Source organism: Vidua chalybeata, chromosome 12, assembly GCF_026979565.1.
Source record: "Vidua chalybeata isolate OUT-0048 chromosome 12, bVidCha1 merged haplotype, whole genome shotgun sequence".
Lineage (NCBI taxonomy): Eukaryota > Metazoa > Chordata > Aves > Passeriformes > Viduidae > Vidua > Vidua chalybeata.
In genome coordinates this window covers 10159218-10186653 of record NC_071541.1, presented here as the reverse complement: position 1 = coordinate 10186653, position 27436 = coordinate 10159218, and the positions used below count along the sequence as shown (strand labels likewise).

General features: G+C 42.5%; 3 protein-coding genes across 8 annotated transcripts; 2 read left to right on the top strand and 1 right to left on the bottom strand.

The window, feature by feature from the left end:
• The first annotated feature begins 33 nt into the window (after positions 1 to 33).
• On the top strand, positions 34 to 13057 carry TMEM43 (transmembrane protein 43). The gene is made up of 13 exons (XM_053954205.1): positions 34 to 133; positions 1396 to 1545; positions 2496 to 2630; positions 3330 to 3424; positions 4151 to 4200; positions 5672 to 5741; positions 6120 to 6190; positions 6356 to 6477; positions 7069 to 7143; positions 7225 to 7326; positions 8674 to 8791; positions 9739 to 9974; positions 12524 to 13057. Exons 1-12 carry the CDS (start codon positions 122 to 124, stop codon positions 9939 to 9941), a joined length of 1203 nt encoding a protein of 400 aa, XP_053810180.1. The 5' UTR covers positions 34 to 121; the 3' UTR covers positions 9942 to 9974; positions 12524 to 13057.
• On the bottom strand, positions 11936 to 21514 carry XPC (XPC complex subunit, DNA damage recognition and repair factor). Of its 5 annotated transcripts, none has more exons than XM_053954200.1 (16): positions 21297 to 21514; positions 20505 to 20706; positions 20185 to 20318; positions 19787 to 19910; positions 19196 to 19280; positions 18561 to 18718; positions 18231 to 18351; positions 17949 to 18038; positions 16603 to 17535; positions 15977 to 16137; positions 15649 to 15730; positions 15067 to 15201; positions 14400 to 14569; positions 14105 to 14198; positions 13802 to 13891; positions 11936 to 13243 (listed from the first exon to the last, which is right to left on the bottom strand). In XM_053954200.1, the coding sequence occupies exons 1-16, from the start codon at positions 21478 to 21480 to the stop codon at positions 13034 to 13036; spliced, it is 2973 nt and encodes a 990-aa protein (XP_053810175.1). In that variant the 5' UTR covers positions 21481 to 21514; the 3' UTR covers positions 11936 to 13033. The 5 variants fall into 5 exon arrangements, with proteins under 5 accessions (XP_053810175.1, XP_053810176.1, XP_053810179.1 ...); XM_053954201.1 differs by having other exon boundaries at positions 16912 to 17535; positions 21297 to 21476; XM_053954204.1 differs by lacking the exon at positions 21297 to 21514 and adding an exon at positions 20904 to 20922.
• Positions 21440 to 26992, top strand: LSM3 (LSM3 homolog, U6 small nuclear RNA and mRNA degradation associated). 2 transcript variants are annotated; one of them, XM_053954207.1, is made up of 4 exons: positions 21440 to 21538; positions 22494 to 22604; positions 23667 to 23762; positions 26652 to 26992. In XM_053954207.1, the coding sequence occupies exons 1-4, from the start codon at positions 21518 to 21520 to the stop codon at positions 26682 to 26684; spliced, it is 261 nt and encodes an 86-aa protein (XP_053810182.1). In that variant the 5' UTR covers positions 21440 to 21517; the 3' UTR covers positions 26685 to 26992. The 2 variants fall into 2 exon arrangements, with proteins under 2 accessions (XP_053810182.1, XP_053810181.1); XM_053954206.1 differs by lacking the exon at positions 26652 to 26992 and adding an exon at positions 24049 to 24463 and having other exon boundaries at positions 21441 to 21538.
• The last annotated feature ends 444 nt before the right edge of the window (positions 26993 to 27436 follow it).

Sequence of the window (27436 nt, the reverse complement as noted above, 5' to 3'; positions counted from 1 at the left end):
CGCTGCGGGCGGGGAGCGGCTCGGGGGCGGGGGAGCCCCGAGGCGGAGGAGGGCGCGGCTGGCGGTGCGCGGCTTTGGCGGTCCCTGAGTTGTGGTTCCCGGGGGGAGCGAGAGGCTCAGGATGTCGAGGAACGTAAGTGCTGCTCGCTGCGGCCCCGCCGCTGCTCCGCGCACCGTGTGGCGTCCGCCCGGCTTGGCCCGTTCGCCCCCGATGTGCCAGGGCTGCGGCCACGGCCCTGTGCCGGTCGCAGCCCGCCAGGCGTCTCCAGATGAGCTAGATGAGAGGGAAGATGTGTGCTAATGTCTTTACAAATAATTCGATGGGTGAAAGTATGGGTGTTAATGTCTTTGAAATGGGTCTTCATGTCTCTACTGACTTTAATCGGGAGGTTGGTTGCCGAGCTGAGACAGTTTGACTCCTGACACAGAAAGGGGGTCTGCACAAGCCTGAGTTTCTGAACTTTGGGCAGCAGGTTTCTTACAGAGCCCAGACAGTCTAATTCATGAAACAGAAAGTGGGTCTCCACAAGCCTGAACTTCTGAACTTTGGGGTAGAACAGTAGGTTGAAGGGGGGGGGGATATGTGGAAGGCGGTTCGGGAAAGTACTGTCTACCTTCCGAGTAGCCGATGGGGAAAGGAAGAGGGCAACGTGCGGCCGGGAGTTCAGAATGAAAGGAGGCTGCGCCCTCCGAACCTCCAGAGAGAAAACCCCGCGGGTGTGTGCCCCAGTGGACTCTGCCTTTTTTCCAATAAAGTTACAGGAGTTCTCTGTCTCCTCTATGGACACTGGCTTTTCGTAGTGTGATTTTCTGTACGCAGAGAAGTGCCATGCCCTGCTTTGGCTGTGTGCTTGTGCTGAAGTTGGATTTAGTAACTCCCCACAACTCCTCTCTGTGTACGCACAGATAAACCCCTGGGCTCTCATGTTAGTCCTGTGCCTTGTTTTCTTAAAATGAAATATTGTTAACCTGGATATAATTATTTTAGAGTGTGCAGGCACACTTTTTACTGGTGTAGTGAATCATAATTTGTTATTTATAGCGGTGTTTTAGCTGGTCAGGAATTCAAGGCTATTACTCAATTTGTCATGGCCTGAATGCAGGGTGTGGACTCCAAATACAGAAGCTGGAGGCAGACCAAAGAAAGCTTGAACATGTAGAACCACTATAATAGAAATAGGTTTTTTTTTCTACCAGGCTGGAGTTTTATTTATGGAATGTGTTTCTGGTATCAAATGTGTGGTAAGGCATTTAATAAGTGTGGGAAAGCTTTGGTCCAAGGCAAGAGGTTCTGCTCTGCAGGGCAGCAGTGCTAACAAAGCTAGAAGACTTGTTTTGAAACTGAATACTTTCCCCTTTCACACCAATATTGCACTTTTGGTTTATTTTCAACAGTTCTCTGACACAGGCAGCAGAAAAGAGCATGTTAAAATCACAAGTGAGCCCAAACCAGGGTTCCTGGAGCGGCTCAGTGAGACTTCTGGAGGCATGTTGATTGGACTTGTGACATTTCTTCTGGCTTTCTACCTTCTTTTTACCAATGAAGTAAGTGCAATACTGTCAGTGTTGGCATACAGCATTATTACTTGATCCATGAGAAGAGGAGATTTTGTCTGGGGACCTGGTGCTTATGCTTGGGATATAACAGAAAAGTGAAGTCACAGGCCACAGGTAGTATTTCCCTGGAACTAGGTATAGTAGAGACAGTAGCAGTGTTTGATGAGAGATAAGATCCAAAGCTTGTAAAGTGCTGATGAAACAGCCTGTGGTAATAGGGTTGCATGAGCCAGCCCTCTTTTTTTCTTGAGATAACAAAAGGTCCTCATTTCTAGTGGTGTTATAATTACTTCAAAGAAATTCATACCCCATGTTGCAAAATTGGAGGAGTTATTTATTTGGTTTTTCTCAGTATTATTTCTTGGTTTTAGATTAAAAAAAAAAAAGTAAGCCAGGGATCTTAACACCCTACCGTTGAAAACTTACTTGTTTTGGCAATTTTGAAGTAGAGATCAGAATTCTGTGGATTTTCACGTAGTGACTTCTTTTCCTACCTCTACAAGAGGAAAAATAACTACTTCAAATTCTGATGACTTTGCAGAAAAAAAAGCATATCGGGATATGATAATAAGGCAGGGAAAACTTCTGCCAAGGAGTCAGTATAGATGTGTGGAAAATGAACCATAATTTGTATCATTTTTGCAGTTATTCAGGTAAGAGGTGCAGAGCAGTACATTTAGACCTGTGTAGAAAGAATTTGTGTCTGTTTGGGAAGCTTAGTCAATGTTAATGGTCCTTCTACCTGGGTAAGAAGTACTGCCCCAAACTGTCTCAGACAGAGAATGGAGAAGTACAAGTGTGTTTCAGAAATATACCTTGGGCTGAATATACAAGCATTCCTTGTGGTCATGCATTCTTGTGATGCTGCTAATCTTGTTCACAAAATGCTGCTGTGACGTTGATTCTCCACAACTTGATTTCTGTTTTCTTCATTGCAGGGACGAGCTTTAAGGACAGCCAAGTCTCTCGATGAGGGCCTTTCTCTTGTGGTCCCTCTTGACAGCATCCACAGTATCTCTCAGCAGAATGAGGGGAGACTGGTACACTTGGCTGGAGCTCTGAGTACATCTAAGGTAAATAAAATATTATCTTAAACATATGAGTATTTCAAGCTTGGAGGGAAGGAAAAGTCTTTGCCAATCAAGGTTTTGTTTGATATTCAGGAAAAGACACATGGCTTTCTCCTCCTCTATGCATTGGCAGTTACCACTCAAGCTCTGGTTCTTGGCCTGGTATCAGGGAGATGCTGAATGGCCTTGCACTTCCTTCTTCAAGCCAATGCCAGCTCTAGCTGTGTTTACCCCCAAGCTGCCCTTCATGGATAATTTCAGTTGCCATTTGTGTAGGGAACCTGTTGTGTGCTCATGATATTGTTAAGTCTTCAGGCTCTTGCAGCACCAGAGCTCTGCAAGTTTTTACTTTTCAGTAGTCGTGACAATTTCCATGGTCCACTCACATTGCAGAAGGTAACACAGCACCTTCCAGCAAAACAGAATCTCCTGGTTTAAACACTGAAACCTGTAAACCCAGAGTCAGCAGTTCTGTTTCATTCCTCACTATGACAATAACTTTTGATGATGATTCTTCAGGTCGGATTTGCCAGAGACATTCCTTTTTGTCTTTCATAATGTTTATACTGTGTTCACCTGTGTGTAAGTTAGTGCTAGCTGTACAGTGAGGTATATAAATGGGTTCAGTAGTAAAAGTACTGTGTTTGAGGTTGTGAGGTACAGCATTTAGACTGACTTGTATTTTCTTTAATTTTTGCACAGCCTTTGTTTGACCCCAGCTATGGGCTCTCCATCCAAGCTGTCAAACTTAAGCGTAATGTGGAAATGTACCAGTGGGTTGAATATGAAGATTCCAAGTAAGTGAAACTAATCTTTAAAAGTAGTTTATGAGGCTGTTGTGTTACCAGGATCCTATCACATTTTTTTTCTTTCCTTATACCAAAGGGAAAAATAAAAACCAAATAAAAAAAAGCCTCTTCATAGCAAGAGAATTCTAGAACTCTTGGGTTTTTTTTTCCTTTAGAGAATCACTTTAATTTCCTTGAGAGATGTAAACTGCTCTGCTAATAGTTGCAAATAGGGAAAACATTTCTACTATTGCTAATAATTCCACTGATGGTAGTATGAATGTTATTAGCTATTATGTAGGTGTGACTGCCCAGAATTCATTTCCAAATGTCTTTCATATCATATAAAAAAAAGGTCAGAGGTAGTGAAGGTGTGAAAAATAATTTCTTAGTTTTAGCATGCTTATGGTGCAGCATCTGTTAGAGACTTGATTTGGGCCAGCTTGTCTCACTATATTTAATTCTGGTTGTTCCTCATCAATGTAGTTGACACCTCCTTGTTCAAAACATGGGAATAAAAAGGTTGTGGCTGTTGAGCATTTGTGTACAGTTTTCTCCTGGTACAGAAAATCTGTATTCAGAACAGGTAGTCCAGAGAAGAGTTAGGTTATGTATAAAGATAAGTCTGTGCTGCCAGAGATCTGTCTGTACATTTCATTGGTGAAGTGTATTCTGCCTTTAGCAGGGGTGTGTGTGCACTGTTTTGATTCTCATCCCAGCCCTTTTTCTCTGCAGGGAATATGAGGAGGATGGTGAGATTAAGAAAGAGACAAAGTATTCATACAGTAAGTTGATCAACAGAAAGTCCCTTTCCTTTTATGCATGTAACTTTGGACTTTTATGTGTGTGTGTGTGTATTTTGATTTTGGTTGTAAAACCTTTTTTTTCTTCTTGGGAAAGAAAGGAAAGGAATATGAAGAAATAAGCAAAAATTCTCCTTCATAAACAAACCTCCCTTTCCTGAGGTAACTGAGGTTAAAGGAGATGTGCTGTCAGCAAACAAGAGCTACAAAAAATCTGAGACTTGTTTTGAAACCCCTAAAAGTTCAGAAGAACATCCAGGGATAGGATACTTCAGAAACAGGGCCGATAAGGTCCTCAATGACCAGAGGTGGGAGTATGTTCCAAGCTACACCTGAGATTACACTTCAGACATGCAGTAATTGGGAATATGTCAGCTGTGAGCAGAAGAGAATAGACAGGGAAAAGCAGGGTAGCTCCAGCCTGTAAGGGAGCCTGTTGAGAACCTGTTCAGCTGTTGATACCAGCCAGTGAAAACCACCAGCACCTTCTGATGTCCCTGTGGCTTTTGCCAAGTGCTTTTCTGGCAGGAGCACAACTGAGTGCGTTATTCTGATCTACCCAGTGGCAGAAAAGTACTCTGAGTCATTGTGTATTTGGAGATCGGTCTCTGCGTTTCATTTACCTCTGATCAAAGCGCATGGATGTGTAACGTGGGCATGCAGCAGTTTCTGGGTGTGGTCTTATAAAACTACTCAGCTGAGTGGAGCATGGGGACCCTGTATCATGGAGGTACATAAGGGGCAAAGCTAGTGGTTGTGAGCCATGAAAAACAGGCTCACAATGATAGGGAACAAAAAGAAATGCCATCTAAAAAAACAGCTGTCCTCTAAAGATTGATGGATTCTGTACCATAAATGTCTGTGTATGCCAGCCATGGACCCACCCAGCTGCTTGATTACTCTCCCCTCAGCAGGACTGGGGAAGAAGTTGGGAACGACAGCAGTGAAGGAGAGGTTGAAAGAAAGATAGGGAGATGGCTTTCCAGTTACCATCATGGGCAAAAGAGACTCTCCTTAGGGAAAGTTTATTGTCAGTTAAAATAAATATTTAATTACTGACTTGGGTATTGGCAAAACACATTTGGACTCAACTGTTCCTGGGCTCAAGTTCACTCCAGACTCCTCTCCCTTTGCCCCCTGTTCCTTGTTATCATAAAACCAGCTTATTCCCAAAGAGTGGAGCTAGGAGTCAAAGCCTGATCATGGAAGATGCCGACAACAAAGCTGAGCAAAGTTGAATTACAATTTTATCCCAAAAATACCTTTTTTCACCCTAAATCTTGCCATTCCCTGATACTATACTAGGAAGAGGGATCTGTGTATCAGTACAGACTATCACAGACATAGATGTAGACAGTATTATTATATGTAACCTAGAACTAATGACTGAGAGGTGTCTTCAGTAAGTGAGATCTGAGTGTCTCTTACTCAACCTTCTTATTGTTCTGTTTAGATACAGAGTGGAAATCGGAAGTTGTGAACAGCAGAAACTTTGATCGAGAAATTGGACACAAAAACCCAAGGTGAGATGCCATCTGGCACAGTCCCTCTGAATTCTGTCACTGGATCTGATCAAATATGAAAGCTAAATGACTGATTTTATAACAGAGTACAATAGATGGAAACTGCTGTACTTTTGGTAGTTGGGAGAATGAAGGCATAAAGAAATTAGAGCAGCTCCGAGAGTGATGTCTTAACTTGTTTTAATGGCTCCAACAGTATGCAGTCTAGACAGTTTCTTGATGGATTTGTTTTCACATCATGACAGTCATTTAGCTCTTTGAGTTTCTCCTGATGTTTGCCACAGTACCTTTTCTGTTCTATATATAGTTCTATATACTGCAAATCAAGAGTTTTGATCATAATTCTGGGACTAATCAGGGACTCTCTCTGTTCCTTAGTGCCATGGCTGTGGAGTCTTTCACTGTTGTTTCTCCTAACGTCCAGGTTGGCAGCTTTGTTCTTTCCAAGGGTAAGGGTTGTTTTGTACTGGCTTTGGGTCTGCTGTTGCATCAGCAGTGGACTTTGGTTCTTTCCACAGTAGCTGTCATGTCAGGTGATAATCAGGAAGCCAGCCAGCAAATTGGCCGTTCCAGGTTAGACACTGGGCCTCAGCTTGATTCTCTATTCTGCTTAGGTCTCGTGGATAAAATTGATGATTTCAAGCAGTTGAGCTTGTCACACCTGGAAGATCCCCATGCTGATGTTACCCGAAGAGAAGATTATTTCTATCACAGCGACAACCCCAGGCGTCCAGAAGTAAGATGGGAAAGATAAACTAAAGCAGTGATTACTTGTGTGTGAAAAAGGAATTGGGGCATGTCTCATTTCTGCTTAAATATATAGAAAATGTATAGACCATCACAGAATGACTCCCTTAGTGCAGCCCTAGAGAATGAGTGCTTCTCTTGCAGAAAACTTCCAGTCTGCTCCTTTATTCTCTGTTTTCTCAAGTCTGCTGTACTTTTAAATGGAAAGGGATGGTGCTGGGAGGTGGGTTCCACCTCTGCCTTGCTGTATTGAGGAGTACAAACAGCTTGTTGAAACATTGTGCTGCCTGCCCTGTTTTGCCAAAGGATGGAATGATGAGGGATGAATAAAGCATATCATGTGCTCCTGCAGCTTAATCAGAGGGGATATTACAAAACAGCATTTGAGCTCTCATGTTTCAGCAGCCAGCTAGCCCTGAAAAAAGGACAGCTTGGAAATAATTCTGGCTATCTCTTCAGTGACATAAATGTTCAGAAAAAGTGTTGATAAATAAAGGATGTTCCTGTGCTGAGTTTTCTTTCCTGTGATTCCCCTTCGTAAAACGATCTTTCTTGACTTCCAATCTTCTATTGTTTGTAGGTAGGAGACCTTCGTGTCTCTTTCTTCTATGCAGGTCTGAGTGGAGATGATCCCCATTTGGGCTCTGCTGATAAGGTGAGTCTTCAACTGTTTCTGTATTTTGTAAGCTCAGTTCCCAACTCAGAAACCAGTAAATATTTTTCCCTCTCTTCCAAGGTGACTGTGATTGCTCGGCAGCGAGGTGATCAGCTGGTTCCATATCATACCAAGTCTGGAGATGTTCTGGAGATTCTGTACCCTGGGGACCTCTCTGTGGAGGTGAGATACCACGCTCTTCTAGTGAAGGGTTAAAACTTGAGGTGGTAGTGCAGAAGCAGCAGAAGACGAAGCTTCAGACTTGCTCTCCTTCAGACTTTGCTCTGGAGGAGGAGATACTCTATATAAACATTGGCTTTTCTTTCTCTTTCTTGGACAACAGGTTATAGCCTTTGTTTGCTTCCAGGTTTCTGCACATTTTGTCTGTTTTCTTTAAAGATTGTTTCTGTGCCCTCTCATTTTGTTTTTATTTGCTCCTTGGTTGTTTCCCACTTACACAAGCAAGCACATGCTTTTGAACAGGTCACATGCAAAAATAGTAAAAATCAGGGTTTAATTAAATAAGCCATTAGAGTTATTCTCTCTTCAGCTCCTAATAACAGGAGTTTAGGCTTGTTTGAAATGTTTATTACTGTTCTGGCTGAGAAAGAGCCTTCAGGCAGAGCATTATGCTTCAATAAATCCTGCATGCTCCAGCAATTTGGTGATTCATTTACTTCTTTTAGTAGGTTTGTTTCCGTTAATGATTGTTTCATGCCCTGCTGCAAAGAAAAGCAGATGTCAAGAGTTTGCAGGTGCTCCCAAAAGCAGTTAGAAAGGCTTTGTTCTGACTTGAAAGAGTAGCAGTAGAATCAGCCCTCTGCTGTAAGCTCCCAACCTTCATTAGACAGAATTTTGTTTCATTGTAAATGAACTGGTTACACATAAATAATGCATTCAGTACTTGTATGTGCAAATAATCAATCAGCCTTGCACATCTCTTACCATTTAGCACTTTCTAACGTCCCAGCCATTTTCATGTGAACATTTTGTTGAGCCAGAGGGTCACACAACCCATTTTGAAAAAAATCTTAAGAGTTCCTGCAAAGAGATGCTTTGCTTTGCCTGATGAAATGCACACATACCTTTTAACTTTTCTTCCCTGCATCCAGCTTGCTCTCTTTCACATACCTTTCCCTCAGCCATCAGTTGGATATTGCCTGTTCTTTCTTCCTTCAGAGTGAAGTCAGACTCTTCCTTCTTTATGACAGTTACTTGTTAGTGTCTTATTTTCCACAGTAATGTTGAATGTGTCCAAATGCAGGAAAACCTGGCTGCTTTCTGCCTGTGGGTAGTGTTGAATGGTGCTTTTTAGGTTGTTCTAGTTATGAAAAGTGCCAGTTTCCCCCATGCTGCACTGTTCAATCTATTGCAGTGTACTGCCATACTGCACAGACCCTGCAGAATGAGCTGCAAGAGAAATTGTACTCCTAAAATGCTCTTGGCTCTGATTGGCTCATACTGTACTGGAATTAAGGGATCTTGAAAAAGAACAAGAAACAGGCTGCATGTGATGGTGTTTGCTTTCAGGAGGTGTTTCAGAAGGAGCATGAGAGTAACACCATGAAGACCTGGGCCCTCCGTGCAGCTGGCTGGCTCTCAATGTTTGTGGGCATCAGCCTGATGACCAGGATCTTTTACACGTTAGGTAAGTTTTTCACAGACAGGTAAAATGATCTCGGAACAAGATCGTAACCTCTAGAGAGTTAATTCATTTGGAGATCAGGAGAAATCTGATTTGAGCTCAGATTTGATTTGATTTGAAAAGTCACTGTAGGCATCAGCATATAAACAGGACCCCAAAACCAAATGGTTACTTTGTGACCATTACAAAAATCCCACACAAATATCTTTTACCAGTCTCAGAAGATTCCCCAGCCTAGAGCTTCCCAAAATAAAAAGCTGAGGCATGTGTTGGGCTGGTTCTTTCAAATCTAACTCAAGGTGCTGCAATACAAATACTTTCTGCACCCACACACAGCTGGTCCCCTCACCAGGTCCTAATCAGCAGTTGTATTGAATTACGTTTTTGTGTCTGGTTATTCTACAGTATTGTAAACAAACAGCAAAGAAAGGTTTTTGTTTATTCTTTTAATATAGAAAATGCTGGAGTAAAAACAGAAAAACAGGACAATGCCTCAAACTTGCATGAACTTCAGACATCAAAGATACCATTCATTTTGTAGTTGTGAACCTTTTTTTTCCTGGTTTATTTATCCGTATACATGCTGCTCCAAGATTTATTGTTGCCAGAAAGGAATTCTTGTGCTGGTAGCTTGTATCAGTTGCCCTAGACTTGTTCCATAGCTGCAGGGTTGTCTCCTCTGCCTCTCAAACCTTGGACAAATAATCAGACTTCATTTTGGATTACTTCCTGTGTGAAGAGATGAGGATAGCATTGCCTTACATGTTTAGCTGTTGCTTAATGGTCTTGATGATGCTCTGCTGAAATGCCTAATCCAGTGCTCTTGATAAGTAGTTTGAGTCTGTCTTGTGGTTGCAGCTGTTAGGGTGCAGATCCTAGGCATGAATCAGACTTCTTTTTAAACTGTCATCCTGCCAACTACTTCATGCCATGTTTCATTCTCTCTGCAGTGGACTGGTTTCCTGTTGTGAGGGACCTGGTTAACGTTGGCTTGAAGGCGTTTGCCGTGTGTGTGGCCAGCTCGCTGTCCCTGCTGACCATCTCCGTGGGCTGGCTCTTCTACCGCCCGCTCTGGGCCCTGCTCCTCGCGCTGCTCTCCATTGTCCCCATCCTGGTGGCCAGATCCCGTGTTCTGCCCAAGAAGCAGCAGTGACAAGGAGGTGGTCGGGTCTTGAGCTGAATCCTGGTTAGAACCTTCCCAAGTGCATTTCTGCCTGGTTCCTGCAGCAAGCTTACAGCAAATCACAGCTCAGCAGTGGGCACTGAAAGCTGGGGAGGGGGCTTGAATGTGATTATTGGTACATGTTATCCATAGGGGTATAGGATGCTGTTTGTGGGAAGTCAGTGACACCAGCTTTGGGGAAAAAAAGCATTTTAGGTGTGTGTATTAGTGGGAAGTTAGTGAACAAGCAGATTTATACCTCTTACTGCTTAGTAATTCCCCCTGATTTGAGAACTGGCAAGTCCTTGCTGGGTGGGGCACCTTGTGTGTTTTGGAGAAAGTGCCAGCTGCATCCCATGGACCCTGGTTAGATGTCCTTAGGAAATGCGTGTGCCTGCCTGCCTCTGACAAACCCTCCCTCTGCTGCCTTTTCTTGTTTGCACAGTCAGAACACTCCTTTGGCTGATGTATTTGGCAGTGCATGTGTTCAAAGGGAAAACACAGCTTAGGTGAATTCCACAGAATACTCCTGTAAACTGTCTGCTTTTGAACTGAGGATTTTCAAAGTCATTGATGCAATGAGTGGCCAGGTTAGCAGTGCTCTGAGGTTGGGCAGATTTATCAGGACATATTGATTTCTCCCAGGTTTTAAAAGTGTCTGAACTTGGTTCTTAGTTAAGCATCCAAAATGATAGCCTGGACTATATCAAAATGGTTTCGAAAATTTCACTTCAAATTGCACTTAAAGGGATACTCACAGGTCATTCACCTGTAAATAAAAAACCTACTGCCTTGAAACAGCATTGACTTTTATAACTGAATGTGTAGTCTAAAATAGTTGGGGTTTTTTTGCTGTGTATACTGTTCCTTTATTTAATTTCACTTAGTAAGGACAATGAACATACTCTATGAAATTAAGTAATGGAAACATTTTTGCCTGATTAGTTTTCATAGACTTTAGTAGCCTAAATTGGTAGTTTTGTATCTTGTTAGAGGAATGCCTTGTAGTGTTTTGATGGCTCATGTTTATCTGCTGTAACCAGAACTTGAGATTAGAGACACCTAAGTCTCTTCACCAAGCTAGAGTCTGGCTTCCAGATGGGCCCCCTGCACTACTGTTTTGGGCTTTTTGTAAGTATACACAGTTCAGTACAAAAATAATGTTTTCTATTACGAAATCTATTTATGGCCATCAGAGGACTGTTCTCTGTACCAAAGGAACTTGAACATACATAGAAGCAAACATTTGCTGGAAATGATACTGAAATAGAAATCTGAGTTAGAAATCATAAATGTTTTGAGATTTGTAGTTACTTTATTAGTCCTAATTATTTTCATTCTTTTGGTATTTGCATAGTCAGTTTGGTCTCACAGCTCTGTCCTGAAAGCAGGAGCAGTGAGTGAAAAGGTGGGTACAGGAGCTGGCCTTGTGCATGCACTGGTACATTACAGTGGTACATGACTGCACAGCCTTCCTGCTGCTCAGCAACACCTGCTCATGCTCCAGCAGTCAGGAATTGTGCTCCACGGGGCAGAGAAGCTGGGTTTGAGCTTCTGCATGATGCAGAACACTTAACCAGCATTACTTATTGGAAATGAAGGGACAATTTTCTACAGAAGTGCTCAACTTTTGTATATTTAATAAAATACAGTTTTCAAAAAGTTGGTCTGTAGGCTTTTTTATTAAATTCAAGTATTGCATGCTTTATATCCAGGAATGTCCAGGTGGTTTGTAGCTTCCACAAGAACTAATTTCATATTGTTGGGTTTTGTTTGTCCTGCAGAGATTTCTGGTTTGGGAAGCTGCTCTCTGGTCTGTGTGCTGCTGCCAGCCTGCCATGGGTTTATTCCCCATCACTGACCAAAGAAGTCAGTCACTTCCTTGCCTCTCTAAGATCATTAGAAAAAAAAAATGATGGCTCAACCTGACTGCTACAGCCCCTTGTATTTTAAGGACCTGTACGTTCTGAAAACAGACAACATACTCTTTTTTTCAAACTTTATTTTGATCTACAAATACAGTACAAAAATAGATTTTTTTCTGAACATAGTTACATGAAAGCCATTTTCTTACATTTCAGTCTCTGTGACAAGATCCGGCAATGACTAAATTGTTTTCCCCTCCATTTTTGAAGAGACTGTGTCAGTGGACTTTAGATACATACTGCCAAAGACAGATCAGTATTTCTACTACAAAAGTGCAACAAAAGTTTATGTAGCTTTAATATTCCTCTCTCAACAGTTTTTTAATGCTATGGTACTGGATAAGAATTCTGTGGTTCTAGTGAATTTTGTTCCATCAGTGACATTTAGCCAGTTTTAAGTATTTTGCTCCAGAACAAGATCTTGATAAGCAACAGAAGCATATATATATTCATATATATTCAAATTGCTTAAGAAGGTGTATTGAAGTCTAAGTTTGTAACAAGGACAGGGTTTCTCCCTTCCACAGCACAAGATTCCTGAGAGTAAAGAAGATGAGAGGCTGAAAAGCCAAACTTGCATCACAAAATAGAAGTATTCTTTAGAAAATACTAATTCGTCCATATTCTGATTTTGGTTTTCTTTTTTAGACCTTAAAGGAAGTATTTCCCCCTTGAGACAGAAAGGCCAGAACTCTACCTCACCACTGATTTGGGTAAGCTATGGATCAAAGCAGGCATCAGCATTCCTTTGGCCACCTCTCTGCAGACAAATAAAAAGCAGCTGGATGCTTTAGTTCTGAGCAAGCAGGGAAAAATGAAAACGAGAAAAATGGGAAAAGAGACTGTTGATGACAGGAGTGCCTCAGGAAACTCAACTATTAGTGCTGAGTGATACAAAAGAGAGCAAAAACCCCAACAAAGCAAAGTGATCTTAGAAGGTGCAGCTCTTTTCCCATGTCCAAGGACAAAAGGAAAAATCTGATAATGAAGTGATACCTGTGATCTCAAAGGAAACTAGATACTGAATTAGGTTGGTCCCTGACAGCTCAGAAACACAAGTGCAGAGAAAGACCCTAAGGCCCTAACTGGTAAAGGATACTTCTATCCTTTATGTTTCTATGTTTCCTGCATCTGAAAACACCAAAGCAAAGCCTGTCATCACAATTTCTCAAAAGGGAACAACTGAGCTGCTTCTCCCCTCTTTTCTCGCTTGCTTGTTTTGGCTGCAATCTCTTCTTGTTTCTCTAGCTGGCGATTCTGGGGCCAGTAAATGGCTGTGTTCCCCACTGTGCTCTTTGAGCTTGGAGCTCCTTCTTCATCAGAAGAGAATCCCCCTCCTTTCTCTGTCTCAGGTGCTGGTGGCTCAGTCTGGAAAAAACAGGTGTGAAAATCAGAAAGTCACTCTAAGAATCACTTGTAACTGCCCCTTTCTACAAGGGCTTGTCTTTGGTCACAGTGATAATGTGTGGCCTTACAGAAGTTGGTTGCTCTGGTTTGGGCTTCCCACCCAAAATGCTTCTATTTCTAAACACCATTCTTGCAACACAAGCATTTTTGACAATAGAAGAATAAAACCAACCTGTTTTAAAAAGATCAGGCTTTTCATCTTTCTCCTTGCAGAAAAAAATAAGAACTAAAACATCTAACTAAAAGAAAAAGTGTCCCACTCTCATCCTGTTAGCTACATGCTGGGCTTAGAGGAATAAATCTAGGAAATGGTATGACAAAACAGAAAACATTAAAAAAATTAAAAGCATTCATTCCCTGTTAAGCAGTAACAAATCTTTGATGAACATGACCACACTGAACTTCTGGCATAGCTTTTTTGACTAGCTGAAAACTTTAGACCAACTACAGTTTGGAAATTTTATTCTACAGTTAAAATAACCTCCAGAAAAAGAAATGACTGATAGAAATGGAGGATACCTTCATGGAGTAGCGTTGCTTCAGTCTCTCTCTGATGAGAAGTCCTTTTGTCAGCAGCTTCCAATTCCCTAGAGCTCTTTTCTCGCGCTTCTGTTGGGGATTGTTACGGGAAAGAGAAAACTTTACTACTGTGAGTTTCAATGGATTTATGCACATAGAAAAGGAAAGCTTTAAGATTTTTAAACTGTCATCAAAAAAGCCTCATGCTTGTTGCTTACATAGCCCGCCCTGTTTGACTGCCCAGTTTCAATGAAATCTACTTTGTAAATATAACAATAAGGAAGCTGCAAAAATAATTCTCACCTCCTTCTCCTTCTTTTCTATTTCTGCTTGTTCATTCTCCCAGGCAGCAACAAGGACCTCTTTATACTCCTCACACACCACGTACCCATCAGTACTAGGAAGGAGAACACAATCCTCTGTCAGCTATAAGAAGGCAAAAGAAAGGGAGCAAATGCCTGCTGAGCCAGCCCAAAAGCTACTGTCTGTCTCAAAGCATCAAAGTGTACAACTGGTCACATGCTCCCCTTAACACAAGATACACAAATTCTGCAGGACATCAGCATCTGACAGGTGCAACAAAGCACCTTTTACATACACTGGGTGTGAGTAGCCACCATGAAAATCAAATCCAGTGATGGCTTGAGCACAGTCAATGTTCAACTTCCGTGCCACTCTGTTCAGGTTTGGCAGTTTCAGCTGCACACAGCCAACAGGTAACATGGATGGCAAGAAGAGATAGACATTCCCATATTCATTCCGAGGCACCTGTTATGGCAAGATTAAAAAGACATAGTGATAATCCTGCTTTTTGGAGAGAGGTGAAAATACCTTCTGCAACTCAGGGACTCTCCCCTCCTGACCTGCTATATTCCACTTCAGTATTCAATTAATATTCACATGACAAGGTAAAAGCCTAGATTTTAGCTGCATGGTTATCTCCTAGCTATGTCCTCTGCCCAAGCTTTGTTACTCAGGCTGTAAAGCAGAGAATTAGCAAGGCAAAACATGGGCTAGGAAGATCGGATCAACAAAATGTTGACTTTAGCAGTCTGCACTCACTATCTTGTAAGTACTTGTGAAAGAAAGGCTCAGTAAAGTTTTGACTATTTACTCCTGTGAACATTTACCTCTGAACTCTTTATCCTGAATCCATATATTACTGACTGATTTCACATCTGAAACATACAGCTTCTGGAAAAACAAAGCCCAGAGCTCCACACAAACCCCTTCCTTCAGCACCAGCCCTCTGCCTTCCCAGCTACCTTTCCATCCACTGCTATGGGAGGCTGATACTCCTCTGTCTGCCAGCGGCCAAACAGCGCCAGGTCCTCCCGGTCCTGGTTTGCCGGCTCTGCCAGGCGTGCCTTCCTCGCCCGGTTGGAAAATCCTCTTACCATCTGCAAATACAACAACCAGGCCTGTAACATCACAAGAAGCTAACAGTGATTTCAGGTTTTCCTAGGACACCAAAGGACAAGGTTCTGGGAGAGCAGAAATGCTACTTCCTAGCTTCAATATCCATTGCATAAAAATGACAACCCACGGCACCTGTATGCAACAGGCAGAGATCCAGCATATAAAACACTGGGATGCCTCTGGAGAAGGTGAAAAGGGAGCAGTTCTGCCAGATACCCTTGGGGTGGGAAAAAAATAAAGCTGGGCTTTGGGCAGGATGTAGGAACTATAGGCACAGCAGGTGGACAGTACAGCTACCACAAACCATGCAAGCATGTATGAAATCAACATCTGCTGACAAGGCAGAAGACAAAAACCAAAACAGAACTGAGCTTGAGCTTTAGAGGAGAGATAGATGGATTGCACAGGAGGAAGTCAAACTCTCTTACCTTGTAAGGCACTTCTCCAACCCTCACCACTCGAGCTTGCTTCAGCCAAGTGTCCCTGGAGTGCAGAGTGTGTATGCAGTCTCTGAAAAGGCCAGAAGCAAATGTTAAGAGTTTTCAAGTCATCTATAACAGATCCACAATAAACTTATCTCATTAGGAATAGTAAAAAAAGATGTATCTTAGTGATACACAAATGCTGTCAGAGCAGCTAAATGCCTCACCTGTTTATGCATGTGGCCTGAAACTACTGCTGATACCATCATGCAAATTAGCTCTCCAGTTTGTTACAAAGATCACAGATGCAGGTGACAATAGGTGCACAACTCACCTGGAGTAGACAGCCTCTCCCCTGCAGTACCCCAAGATAGCAGCTGACTCGGGATAGATGGCCTGGTATTTCAAGAGGTGCCTCTTCAGTGCATAGAGAGGGTGGTTTTTGTACTCTCCAATTGCTGTTGGTAGAGGTTGATCTTGAAGCTTCACTTGAAACTGTAAGAATTATACAGAAAAGAGTAATTTCACAACTTTCTCACTACCCTTTGTAAGAAAATAAGAATGACTATAATATGAACCAAAGAAAAAACCACCAGAAACTTAGCAGATGAGCCAACAGACCAAAACACTCTTGCTGCAAATAAGTATTTAGATGTGTACCCTAACCTATGTATTTTAAAAACTCTCTGCAATAACAGTAATGCTAAACACTACACAAACCTCACTAGTTCCCAGCACAAGCTCTGCAGTACTTCTGCTATGCAAACTTGTCTGAACAACCTCCATAATTTCATATTATTTCAATTTCTCTTTATGTTCAATCTCAACATTTCAACATTTCAAGTTCAAACACAAACCTCCTTCCTCACAGAAAGAGATTTCTAATGCTTTTTGCCTGAATGAGAATCCAGGGACTGGATTCCTGGCACTATGTGTCCTAAACAACCTACTTTGATTTACCTCGTTTTCTTCCTTCTTGTCTCTCTCCACATAGGGACTTTCATACGGCTGCAGTGTCTCTTCCCACCACTCCGGGTCCACACGGCTCTTCCTTGTTGAGGTCATCCACACTGGATCATATCTTTGTGTCACATCCCTGACACTCCCATCGTTGTCAAACCCCACAACGTAGAAAAGCGGCTTTGTGGCATGTGCAAAGCACAGCTGGGGCTGGCCCACATTGCCATGAACACAGTCTACACAAACCCACTTGTCCTCAGGCTCAAGGAAAACCTCCAGCCACTGGTCTGTGCCCACTGCTTTCCTTACCTCCTGCTGTCCATCATCCTCATCACTAGAAATGATTTTGTTTCTCTTCCTCTGTGTTTGAGGCAAGGCTGGAGTTGTACTTTTTGCTGGCTTAGTCTCAGTTCCATGCAAGTTTTTTGCTTGCCTTGCTTCTGAAGTCTCAGTTTTTGACCTTTTTATAGTTGTCAGCTTTGAATTCTGGGAGGCCTGTGAGCTTCTCCGCCTCTTAGGGACAGTTTCAAAATCCTCATCAGAGAGATCACTCTCCTCCTCTGAAACCTCAAAGTCCGAAGCACTGCCCTCATCACTTCCACTCTCTTCCTTGTAACACACTTTGGAGGCCACTCGTCTCCGGCGGTCATTCTTGGGCCTGACTAGCGTATCTTTTTCTGCTGAACTGGTCTCATTATTTGATGCCTTCTGTTCCTGGCTACCTTTAGTCAGCTTTGACTTGTGTGTCCTTTCAGTCTGGTCAGTTTCAGGTTTCTTTGGCTCCTTGTTGTTTTCTTTGCTCTCTGAGGATTTCTCATCCTGCTTGGCTTTTTTGCAGGGGCATGTTTTTGTCACAGCTTTGGGTGTTGTGGCAGACCTCTCCTGTCCCTCAGAGGTGCTGCTGTGAGGCAGCCTCTTGGATGAGCTCTTTCCCTGCAGGGAAACAGCCCAGGTCACTTTTATCACCACAGCTAAGAACGTGGTAAAAAAAGACTGAAATCAGCCCAAGGTTCATGCAGACCAAAGGTTGGCAGGCACAGTCAATTCACCTGAAAACTTCAGGCAACTGGCTGAAGAGAGGTGTACTCATGCAGCAAGAGTTGCCATCTAAATTTTAAAGAAATGTAAACCCATGGAAACATTAAGAAATCTTTGCTGAAACACAGAAATTAGTGGCTTTTTTAAAGAAGAAAATTAAAAATTAAGGGTGTGCATTTTCTGCAATGTAGACAGAACCCTGATTCATGCAGTAAGCAATTCACTGCAAGCTGTAATAGCCAGAAAATTTTTTTAATCCTACTAAATCAGTGACCTATTGCTTATTCTACACAAACAACAAAACCTACCTTTGGTCTTGTCTCCTTGAGAGGAATAGGCTGAAAAGACAGCACGAGGCGACACAGCAGCTGTAAAGCTCTTAGAATAATTAAAAATATCTGAAAAACAGTTTAAATTGAGTAATTTAATCACAGGAGGTCTTGAGATAAAAATACAAAAAAATAAAAAGCTACAGAATCACTTAAGTCATGGATCTGCCTTCTTCAAATTCACCCCTTCCACCACTTTTGTATGACCTGACACACAGCATCCAAACTCCCCAACCAACCCTTCACTTCCCAGTCTCTTACATGAACAAGCTCCTCATCATCCTGTGCAGCATAGATGGCAAACCTCCTCTCCAGTGTTGACTGAAGGGGCTCTCCTTTTTCAGTGGAAAGCTCATCATTGACAGTGAAGGTTCCAACAAACCTGAAATACAAGACACCTGATTATTATCCAGTGTTTGTGACTGTATTCTTAAACTTCTGAGTTCACCCTCTCCTCTAAAAAGGATAGCCCCTCTTACCCTTGTATATAAAATTTTAAAAATGCACAGAAAATTGCTAGTTACAGTTACCCCTCTCCCTGAACCCTTGCTCTACATTCTATGTGACAGCACCATCAGAAGACAGTTTTACCATTTCACCAGGTTGGAAAGGTAGACAAGGCCCACTTGGCCTGCGGGCACTTGGGTGAAGCGGGTGGGGACGATGGACAGACCAATGGCGAGGAGATCTGGCTGGCTGCAGATCCTGTTCCTGTAGAAACCATTTGCTAATAAACACAGCAAGTGAACCTGAGAGAGAAGAGTTTGAAAGCAAGTTCACAAGAGATTTTCCTTATTGGAACTACTGCCCATAGTAAAGACAAGGAATACTTCACTGCTCCCTTTAACAGATAGAGGTGGCAATGAAGCCTCCCTAGACTCACAGTGCTGTCTTCAGAAGACAGCAAAGCACTGAAGTCTTTGCAAGTGTCTCCTGCTCTACATGACTGGCAGTTTAATCCCAACAGAATGAGACAATATCCCCCTATGGAGAAATATACATCCTACTCACATAGGCTTTGAGTTAGAATTTTACTAACACAGGCACTGGTGTTTCCAATTCACAGTTTAGGAGGAACCTTAACGAGCATCTGTCAGGACTACAGCCTCTTTGTCACTTCTAGCCTTTCTAACTATTTTTAAAAAATTATTTTCTTTTGATTACAAATCAGTTCAGACACCTTTATGCTTAATTTCTTCTCTGCCATGGCTCTCTGTGACAAATACCTTATGTGTGTCCTCACGAACCTCCTTGCTGAAACGTTTCATCATTCTCCGAAGGTACATCTCAAACTCGGCTTTTCTTTTTTCTCTGCAGAAGATTACAAAAGGGATGTTGTGGGATTTCTGTGGACCTGCCTTTCTCGATTCCTGAACCTGAACTGGGTCAGTTCACAAAGAGAATCCATCCCAGAGAATCTTCTGTGCACATTTAAAGAAAGGTTTAGTGACTGGCTATGTGAACAGGCTGTTAAGGTTTTGCAGTAACACAATGTCATTCACTCACAGCTCTCCTTGCAGAGACCTCCTGCTGTCCCTTCACTGGAAATGGAGACAGTAAAACACAGTGAAGTTACACACTTGATTTTCAAGGAAGCTGAAAAGCCTCCTCCATTCCTGCCAACTTCCACTGAAGATTTTTGGTAGAACTGTCGGTGTGTAAACTGTTCTTCATCCCACAACCCTGCATCATTCCTACTCAACAGTCTGCACCAAGTTGGGATTTTCACCCTGAACACAGCAAGTCAGTGACAGTCAAGACTTAGGGTATTTTTAACTTCAGCCTTTAGCAGCCCTCCACCACCTCCTTGTTCTTACCTCCTCTCTCTTTTCTTCACCTGCTCTGGGGTTTCAATCTCTATCTCGACAGGATTGCTTGGCAGCCCCACTGATGGAAGAACAGTAGCTTCTTCTAACTTATCGGTAGCAGGTTCCTGAAGTTCTGTAAAAATAAAACACTAAATTATAAGTAAACATGGAAGATTCCCAGGGAGGACTGATGATTGGATAAGAACCTACATTTTCCTTCTCAAGTGTTCAAACCACCTTTCAACAGAACACATCCAGTAACTACCAGCTCCTGGATCTTCCATAACACTGTGTGTGCTAAGTTATTTCAAATAACTGTGGGATGCTGGTCACTTGCTGTTGAATAATCATTGTGATATACAAGCTCTTAAAAAGCACTTAACATGAAAAAAATATGCAACTGTTACCTTCCACATCCTCCCATTCATCTTCACTTTCATCATCATCATCATCATCATTGTCAGTATTGTCTTCATCCATCTCTTTTTTAACAGGAGATTCTGTCTTTAATTTCATCTCCTGAGGATGCTTCAGTGAGTCACTGTTAAAATCATCAAAACAGTGGTAGCATCAGGAAACGTAGGTGCTTGTTTATCAAAGACTAAAAATAGGGAAATAAATCAAGCATGATCTCTGCATCAGTAACAACAGATTGAGTATTTGACCATAAAACCACAGAAAGAAAATAAGATAAAGGTCCTATAGACTTGAATGAGAATAAATTTACCTGCATGTTTCCTCTTTGATAGAATTATCTTTATTTCTAGCATTCTTTTTACTTTCTTTTATTTGTGATTTTGCCTCTTCTTGTTTTGAAGGTTTGGAAGTTTTTGCTGAGTTGGAAACTTCAGTATCATAATCTTCTCCCTTTTTCCTAGCTGGAGCTTTTGAGGCCTTTTTTGTACTGGGCTTTTTCTCTTCAAAATCATCTGCATATGCCAAAAGAAATGAAGATTAATGTTAGAGGACAGAGTTTCATCTCCATGGCAATCTGAAACAATATCTCCATGGTCTCATTAGAGGCAGTTTCAGAAGAATGTCAGCACTCACAATGCTGAGCATGTCATTGTTTATTTACAAACAGGCAGGATTTGAACAGTGAGACTTGCTGCAGGGAAATACTTACGTAACTCACAAGAAGTACCTAAAGATTCCTATAGTCCTACCGATAGAATCGGCGGAAAACCAAGCATCGTGCCTGCCACTCGTAACAAGTTATTACCGCATGACGCTGCTCAGGAGAGCACGGCCGAGATGAAACAACCCTTCACGGGCTGCTCAGCCTTTGGCAGCGTGCGGAGCCCGCGTCACACACGGGTTTAACGCCCGGGATCTGCGGCACTGATCCCACCGCCGAATCCTGCTGATAACAAGGCGATAACCACCGCCCTCCAGGCCGGCGTGCCCGTCCTTCCCGAGGCGTGCTGGTACCGCTGTCCCCCGACCCCGCGGCCTGGAGCGGCCCGAGCCGCGGCGGTGGCGCAGCTCCGGCCCGCCACGGCCTCCCTGCCGTACTCACCCTCACCCTCCTCCTCCTCCTGCTCCTCCTTCTCGTCCTTTGGCAGCCCCCCGGAGCGCCTCTTTTTGGCGGCGGCGGGCCGGAACGATGCTCTGCGCTTTCTGGCCATGGCGCTGCCGGCGCGGGCAGGTCCGGCCCGGCCCCGCGCTGGGGACGCCGAGGGGAGGGGAAGGGGCCGGGCCATAAAGTCTCGCGGGCGGGCGCGGGAGGCGGTTTGAAAGATGGCGGATGAGGTGGACCAGGTGAGGGCTCCCGGCTCGTTCGGCGGCTGCAGGGGAGGCAGCTCTGGTCTGCGCGGCTGGGCCGGGCGCGCCCGGGCCCCCCGTGAGGCGCGGCCCCCACGGGAGCGCTTTCCGTGCGAGCTGAAATCCCCGCTCGGGCTCGGAGCTTGTGCCGCTGTCGGGGCGCGGGCAGGGCTCGCTGCAGGCCCGCTGACCCCGGGCACTGCCGGAGGAGGGAAGGGGGGAAAGCTGCCGAGGGCAGTGCCCTGGGCTCTGAAGGAAGGGGGTAGCTAGAACGGAAATATGGGATATATATGACATGGAAGATGTGGCGGAGGTCGTCACCCTTTTTTAGTTGTGATCCTCGAAGTGCGCCTTTCGCGCAGCAAGGGGCCTCAGGCCGCTGTGTGTTGAGGTTTCACGCCAGCCTCGGGGCCCGGCCTGGCTGCTGTGCGGCCCAGCAAGGGCTCGGGAGCGGTGAGTGTGGGGGGCAGGGTGTGCCCGGGTACCTGAGAGCCCCCGGTGTGTGCCCGGGTAACTCCCTGTGCCGGCACCGCTGTCAGCGTGGGTTCGGCTGGTTCGGCTGCGCCGTGCCATGGCACGGCTGTGCTGCTGGCTCCTGCAGTGTGCGCTCTCTGCTGCAGGGTGAACTGTGGCTGCTGGTGGGAAAAACAGTTCACAGATAGAGTGGTTTGTGTTAGAAGGGACCCTAAAGATCATTTCGTTCCAATCCCCGTGTGTGAAAAATTATTTGCTGCAGGCTAAACTGAAGTCTTTCGACTCACATTGCTTAAGGCTGGTGAGTATCAGTGGAGTGCTAAATCAGCAGCACTCAGGTTCACCAGCATGTGATGGAATGATTTGAAGTATTTGCATCTGTGTTTTCACTCCTTTGTTTTCTATGTCTCACAAACATTGAGGAATGGAAGAGTTCACAGGCTGCTTCTGTACAAATAATGCTTTTAAATTTTTTTAGCAACAAACAACAAATACTGTAGAGGAGCCACTTGATCTCATCAGACTCAGTCTAGATGAGCGAATCTATGTCAAAATGAGGAATGACAGAGAGCTTAGAGGCAGATTACACGTAAGTAAAACTTTCAGAACATTGTAATGCTCATTCAGCTAAGCACTCTGCAGCCTTTCTTTATGTACAACAAGTTTACTGTAATATTCCACTGGTTGTTGAAAAAATTAGTTTTAATTGCATTTCATGGTTGAAAGTGTGGAAGTGTTTGGAGAAAGTAGGTTAAGAATTGTCTTAGTTACCAGAACTGTAATGTGATTGGTGGAAAAATCTCATTTCCTCAGTACTTTGTCAGCTATTAACTGCTTCCCTAGAAAATCAAGATATGTATTGTGTTTTTCTTTGTCTCCTGAATGATACCAAGCAACTAATTTCACTGCTTTTGGCTTCCATTTCTCTGTGTGTGAAATAAGCAATAATGCTGCAGGCCTCTTCATATGAAGGCCCTGAGGCCTCTTCTAGACTGAGGTCATCATTATCAAAGAAGAATCCCTTAAGGCACACCCTGGGAGGTGTGATGGGACAGGTGCTCAGCTGTGTTCTCAGATTTTTGCTTTCTATTAAGTCAGTCAGCCTCCCTGAGTGCTGTGCTCTGCTGGGGAAGAGAGCCAGTTGCCCCATGAGTGAACTGGGCCTCAACTCCTTTGGAAACACACAGATAATGAGAGATCCATGAGGGATGTGTAGTTTGCAATGTGCTTTTGTAGGGATTTTGGAACGTGAGTTTAAGGTTTTATAGCACTCTATGAGAAGCAGCTTTCATACCCTGTAAGTTGCCCCCAGGCAATCAATTCCAGGAGGCTGGACTGGCAGCAGTGTGTAGCTGGTTTAATGTTAACAAAGTCTGTCTGTCTCTGAGGTCTTGTAAGTGCTCTCACAGAATGCTTCAGAGCTATTTCCTGCAAGTGTTGCAGTAAATGTAAATGTCATGCCTTCTTTTTGCTGCTGCAGAGTTCTCATTTGTTTATGTTTGTGTTGAGTTGTAGCTAGAACTGGTAGGACTATGTTTTGGTCAAAATCAGACTAAATTATTTATGCCTCAAAGTCTTGCTAAAATTCTCATTTTAATAAACTCATGTTTGAATTTTGGAAAACATAGTAAACTAAACTTACTTTCTATAGGCATATGATCAGCACCTAAATATGATTTTGGGTGATGTGGAAGAAACTGTGACTACAATAGAGATTGATGAAGAAACCTATGAAGAGATTTATAAAGTAAGGACTAAAAAAGGAGTTAATTTATCCTCTCAATTTTTTTTATTTAAAACTACACTGTGTTATATTGTTAAAGTAGTTTGTTGCTGACTTTTTTGAACCAAGCTCTAACAGGATTTGGACAAACTGATATGAAAGTACACAGGATATCTAGAGACCTGGTGTTAATTGTATTGATCTGTTCAACATGCCAGAACATTGAGTGTTTGCTGGAGTTGTTTCAGGTGTGTTTTTATGATTGAAATGAATATCTTGTAAATGTAAACTTTTCTTTCCTTCTTCACAGTCTACCAAGAGGAATATTCCGATGCTTTTTGTCAGAGGGGATGGCGTTGTGCTTGTAGCTCCCCCATTGAGGGTTGGTTGAAGTAACAAAGGACTTAACCTTCTTGGAAAGTTCCAGACTTTTGGACAGTGGTTCATGTTTCAATCATGTCTCAAAATTCTGTATATGTTTTTTATAGGATATTTTTGTCAGTTCTTTTGAAAAGGGGAGGGGAAGGGGAACCAGTTCGTCTTGCAGAAAGTACATGTAGTCAATTGAAGCAGTGTAAAACCCCACCTGATCTCAGAATTAATGTAAACTGCTGTAAATTGCCTGCCTTGTCACATTCAGTAAAAGAATCCTTAATTTTTTTTCTATCTTGGCAGTAGCACTGTCTTGTTTTTGTTGTTTTAAATAAATTTTGATTTATCTTTGAGATTTGACTTGTCATGTTTTTTGTGTTGGTGGGGGTATATATTCTTCCTTAGAGCTAGTCCTTTATTAGGTTATAGTATCAGCCTGTCAGAGCAAGCAGTATCTTCAGTGTGTTGTTTTAACTTCTGTCCTTACTAATACCCAAGTCTTGCAGATTACTGGCTTTGGAGAGGACACTACATCAATCAATGGTGCTGTAATTTATGGCTGTATTCAAATATGTGATGCATAGCCTCATTGTAGAGAAATGGTGTTTATATAAACCTTCCACCTAAGATAAAGAAGATGAGCTTCAGTGCAATGTTAATGTTTTCAGATATTTTCATTGTGGCTTTGTTAACAGTTACAGTTTGCAAGGCTAAGTAGAGACTGAGGTTGTTGCTCACATGCTATTGAGTTGCCTGCTGCATTCATTTCCCACTGTTTGTACCAGGTTTCAGTTCTTGAATGCATAAAATTCTGCTGGATGCCTAAGGATGCTCATAAATTATCTGTAGTGAAGGTGCACTAGAACCTGAACAAAGCTCTTTTTTAATACATACTTTCTCATGCCCACCTTGTTTGCAGTTTACTTTCCTCCTTGTGTGAAAAAAGGGCACTTCTGATACAATTATGTTTTAGAGTCATATGAGAGATGTAGGTCTGCACTTCCTACAAAGCTTGACTTTTGATTTAAACTTAATTTTAGGTTTTCTGTAGGATTAGCAAAAGCAGCTTTTGGCAGAGAAAGCTCTGTCACTTTCTCCTGCAGTTAAAAATCTTCATAATAGTCCATAGCTTGAGACAGTGGTCAGGAATGCAAGGTCTGCAAATATTTTCTCCATTCCTTTTTGTACTTGGATTTTTGTATTGGAGGACTGAGATGATGCTCAAAATGCTGGCAAATCAGGAATTTCTACCTTGATATATTTAGAATTCATATCTGTTAATAACACTTGTAGACTGAGAATGACAGTGGATGTGAGTCCCACATACCCTTTACTTGAGCCCTATTTGCTGGCATAGCACAGTTATCTGTATGTACAATATTTTTATATCACAGGGTACCAGCACAGTGGAAAGAGGTCAGCTAACCTACATAAATCCCTAGAAAACTCATTAAAAATGGTCTCATTTGTTACCTGCTTCTTTTTAAAAGAGATCATGGTGGTTGGTAGCTCAATTACTGTCTAATTGATTTCTTGTAATTGTTAAGAACTGTTATTTTGTGTCACTGGAATGGCTAGTAGCATCCTTGAGTCTCTGATTTGAGATAAGCTGTCTGGAGTGGGAGCCAATCTGAGCCTCTCCAAGATGAATATGGATTAAAAAAGACCAACAAAAAACCAAACATCCCCTTCCAAACAAACAAAATGCCCAAGAACATAACAACGAAAGAACATCACCTTAAATGAACTCCCAAAAAACCAAACAACAAACCCCCCCAAATATAATATAAAAAATCCCAAACACACCCAAGCCCAAAACATTTGAAAAATTTTTTGCAGTCTAGTCTCTTTCATATTGCTCATCCTACTTTTTGATCATATGTTTGCGGTATTAACCATTTGTCAAGATATCTATTCCTGATGAGTTTGAAAAATAATTTCTGTTAATTTTCCTTTTATATTTTCTCAAGGTTTCTCAAAGCCTCTTCATATTGTCTTGTTTTCAGTCTGTTAGAACTTTTAATGTTGTTGAACTTCTTGAAACTTGGCTTTTTATTTCTAGCAGCTTTTTATAGACACTAGTAGCTTTCTGGTAAGTTTTAGCCTTTGATCTGCATCTTTTTTATAGATGGCAGAATAACTTCTTAGTTTGTCTTTAATATCTGTTCTGCCTGAAAACATCTCACTCTTGGGAGCTCTTTATTAACAAGACTATTACTACTCAATTCCCTTTATCAGAAGTGCTGATAGAGTTAAACCTCTGGTGTCCTACTGTTTTTGTGAGTGTTTACTATCTTGAAATTTCTCTGTGGGCTTGTGAAATTGATTTTTGGATCTGACTACTGTAGGACACTAGATGGTGCTGCTTTTCCTCAAATTCAAGCTTTGTTGGCTTTGATATTTGTAGCCTGTGTCAACAGGCCCTGTACTTGTACAATTAGTCATTTGTTTTTAATTAGGATGACACTTGCTGACATTTTTAAATTAACTCTGCTGCTCACCCAGAAGTAAAAATCAAAATATGTTTTGATGTTTATGTAGGCACGGAGCAAGTCCCCACAAGAGTTAAAGTGAAGCAGTATATGTGCCTTGCTTTGTCAGAGGTTAAGATGCACAAGCCCCAGGATGGCAGCTTTTCTCAGAGAAGAATTAGCTGAAGAATTGCACCATATAGAATAAATTGAGTTTGACCACTGTGCTGCTGAGCCCTGCTTGGAGAAGAACAGCCCTTGTGTTGGTTCACAGGGTGTGAAAGCTGCTTCTCATAGAGTGCTGCTGCACCCACTGATTCAAGTGCTGTCCACTACCTTCACTGGAGAACTCCACTGCTGTTCAAATTCAGCAGAGGGGAACAGCCTGCACGTAGGCGTTTCTGTACATTAAACTGAAGAGACAAATATTTTAGTTTATTTCAAGTCACTGCTGCTGCCTTTTTTTTTTTTTTTTGACCCATATAAATAGATTTTGAATCCATCCTACATACTTGAACAAGATATAATTTCGTTCTAGGCCATGTAGGGTTTGGGGGGATGTGTTTTGTTTGGTTTTTTTAGAAGTTGAGCAGGGATTACATTACAGATTTCATTCCTATTCCCTAGCACAGGACAAGCCCAGGATTTGGACAATACAGTTATAGTAAGCCTTGAGCAGTGTGAGCATTGGCAGGCTGCTGCAGGGATTCAGGGCTGGAAAAGCAGGACACTTTTGACCATGTTGGGAATTCTGCAACAGCACCTTCTCTTGGTGCTTCTGTTTCTGTTCTGTAGATTTCATTGGAAATCTATAATTTGAAATACTAAAGAGAAGGAAACTAGTAAGCTTTCTTA

Excerpts from the sequence above, each read along its gene's own strand:
- TMEM43 (XM_053954205.1), top strand. Across the intron at positions 2,631-3,329 it reads GAGCTCTGAGTACATCTAAG|CCTTTGTTTGACCCCAGCTA; the intron begins GTAAATAAAATA and ends ATTTTTGCACAG. Across the intron at positions 7,327-8,673 it reads CTGGGGACCTCTCTGTGGAG|GAGGTGTTTCAGAAGGAGCA; the intron begins GTGAGATACCAC and ends GTTTGCTTTCAG.
- XPC (XM_053954200.1), bottom strand. The coding sequence starts at position 21,480 with ATGGCCCGGCCCCTTCCCCTCCCCTCGGCGTCCCCAGCGCGGGGCCGG. Across the intron at positions 15,202-15,648 it reads TTGGAGAAGTGCCTTACAAG|ATGGTAAGAGGATTTTCCAA; the intron begins GTAAGAGAGTTT and ends TTGTATTTGCAG. Across the intron at positions 14,570-15,066 it reads CCATAGCAGTGGATGGAAAG|GTGCCTCGGAATGAATATGG; the intron begins GTAGCTGGGAAG and ends TTGCCATAACAG.
- LSM3 (XM_053954206.1), top strand. The coding sequence starts at position 21,518 with ATGGCGGATGAGGTGGACCAG. Across the intron at positions 22,605-23,666 it reads AGCTTAGAGGCAGATTACAC|GCATATGATCAGCACCTAAA; the intron begins GTAAGTAAAACT and ends TACTTTCTATAG. Across the intron at positions 23,763-24,048 it reads CCTATGAAGAGATTTATAAA|TCTACCAAGAGGAATATTCC; the intron begins GTAAGGACTAAA and ends CCTTCTTCACAG.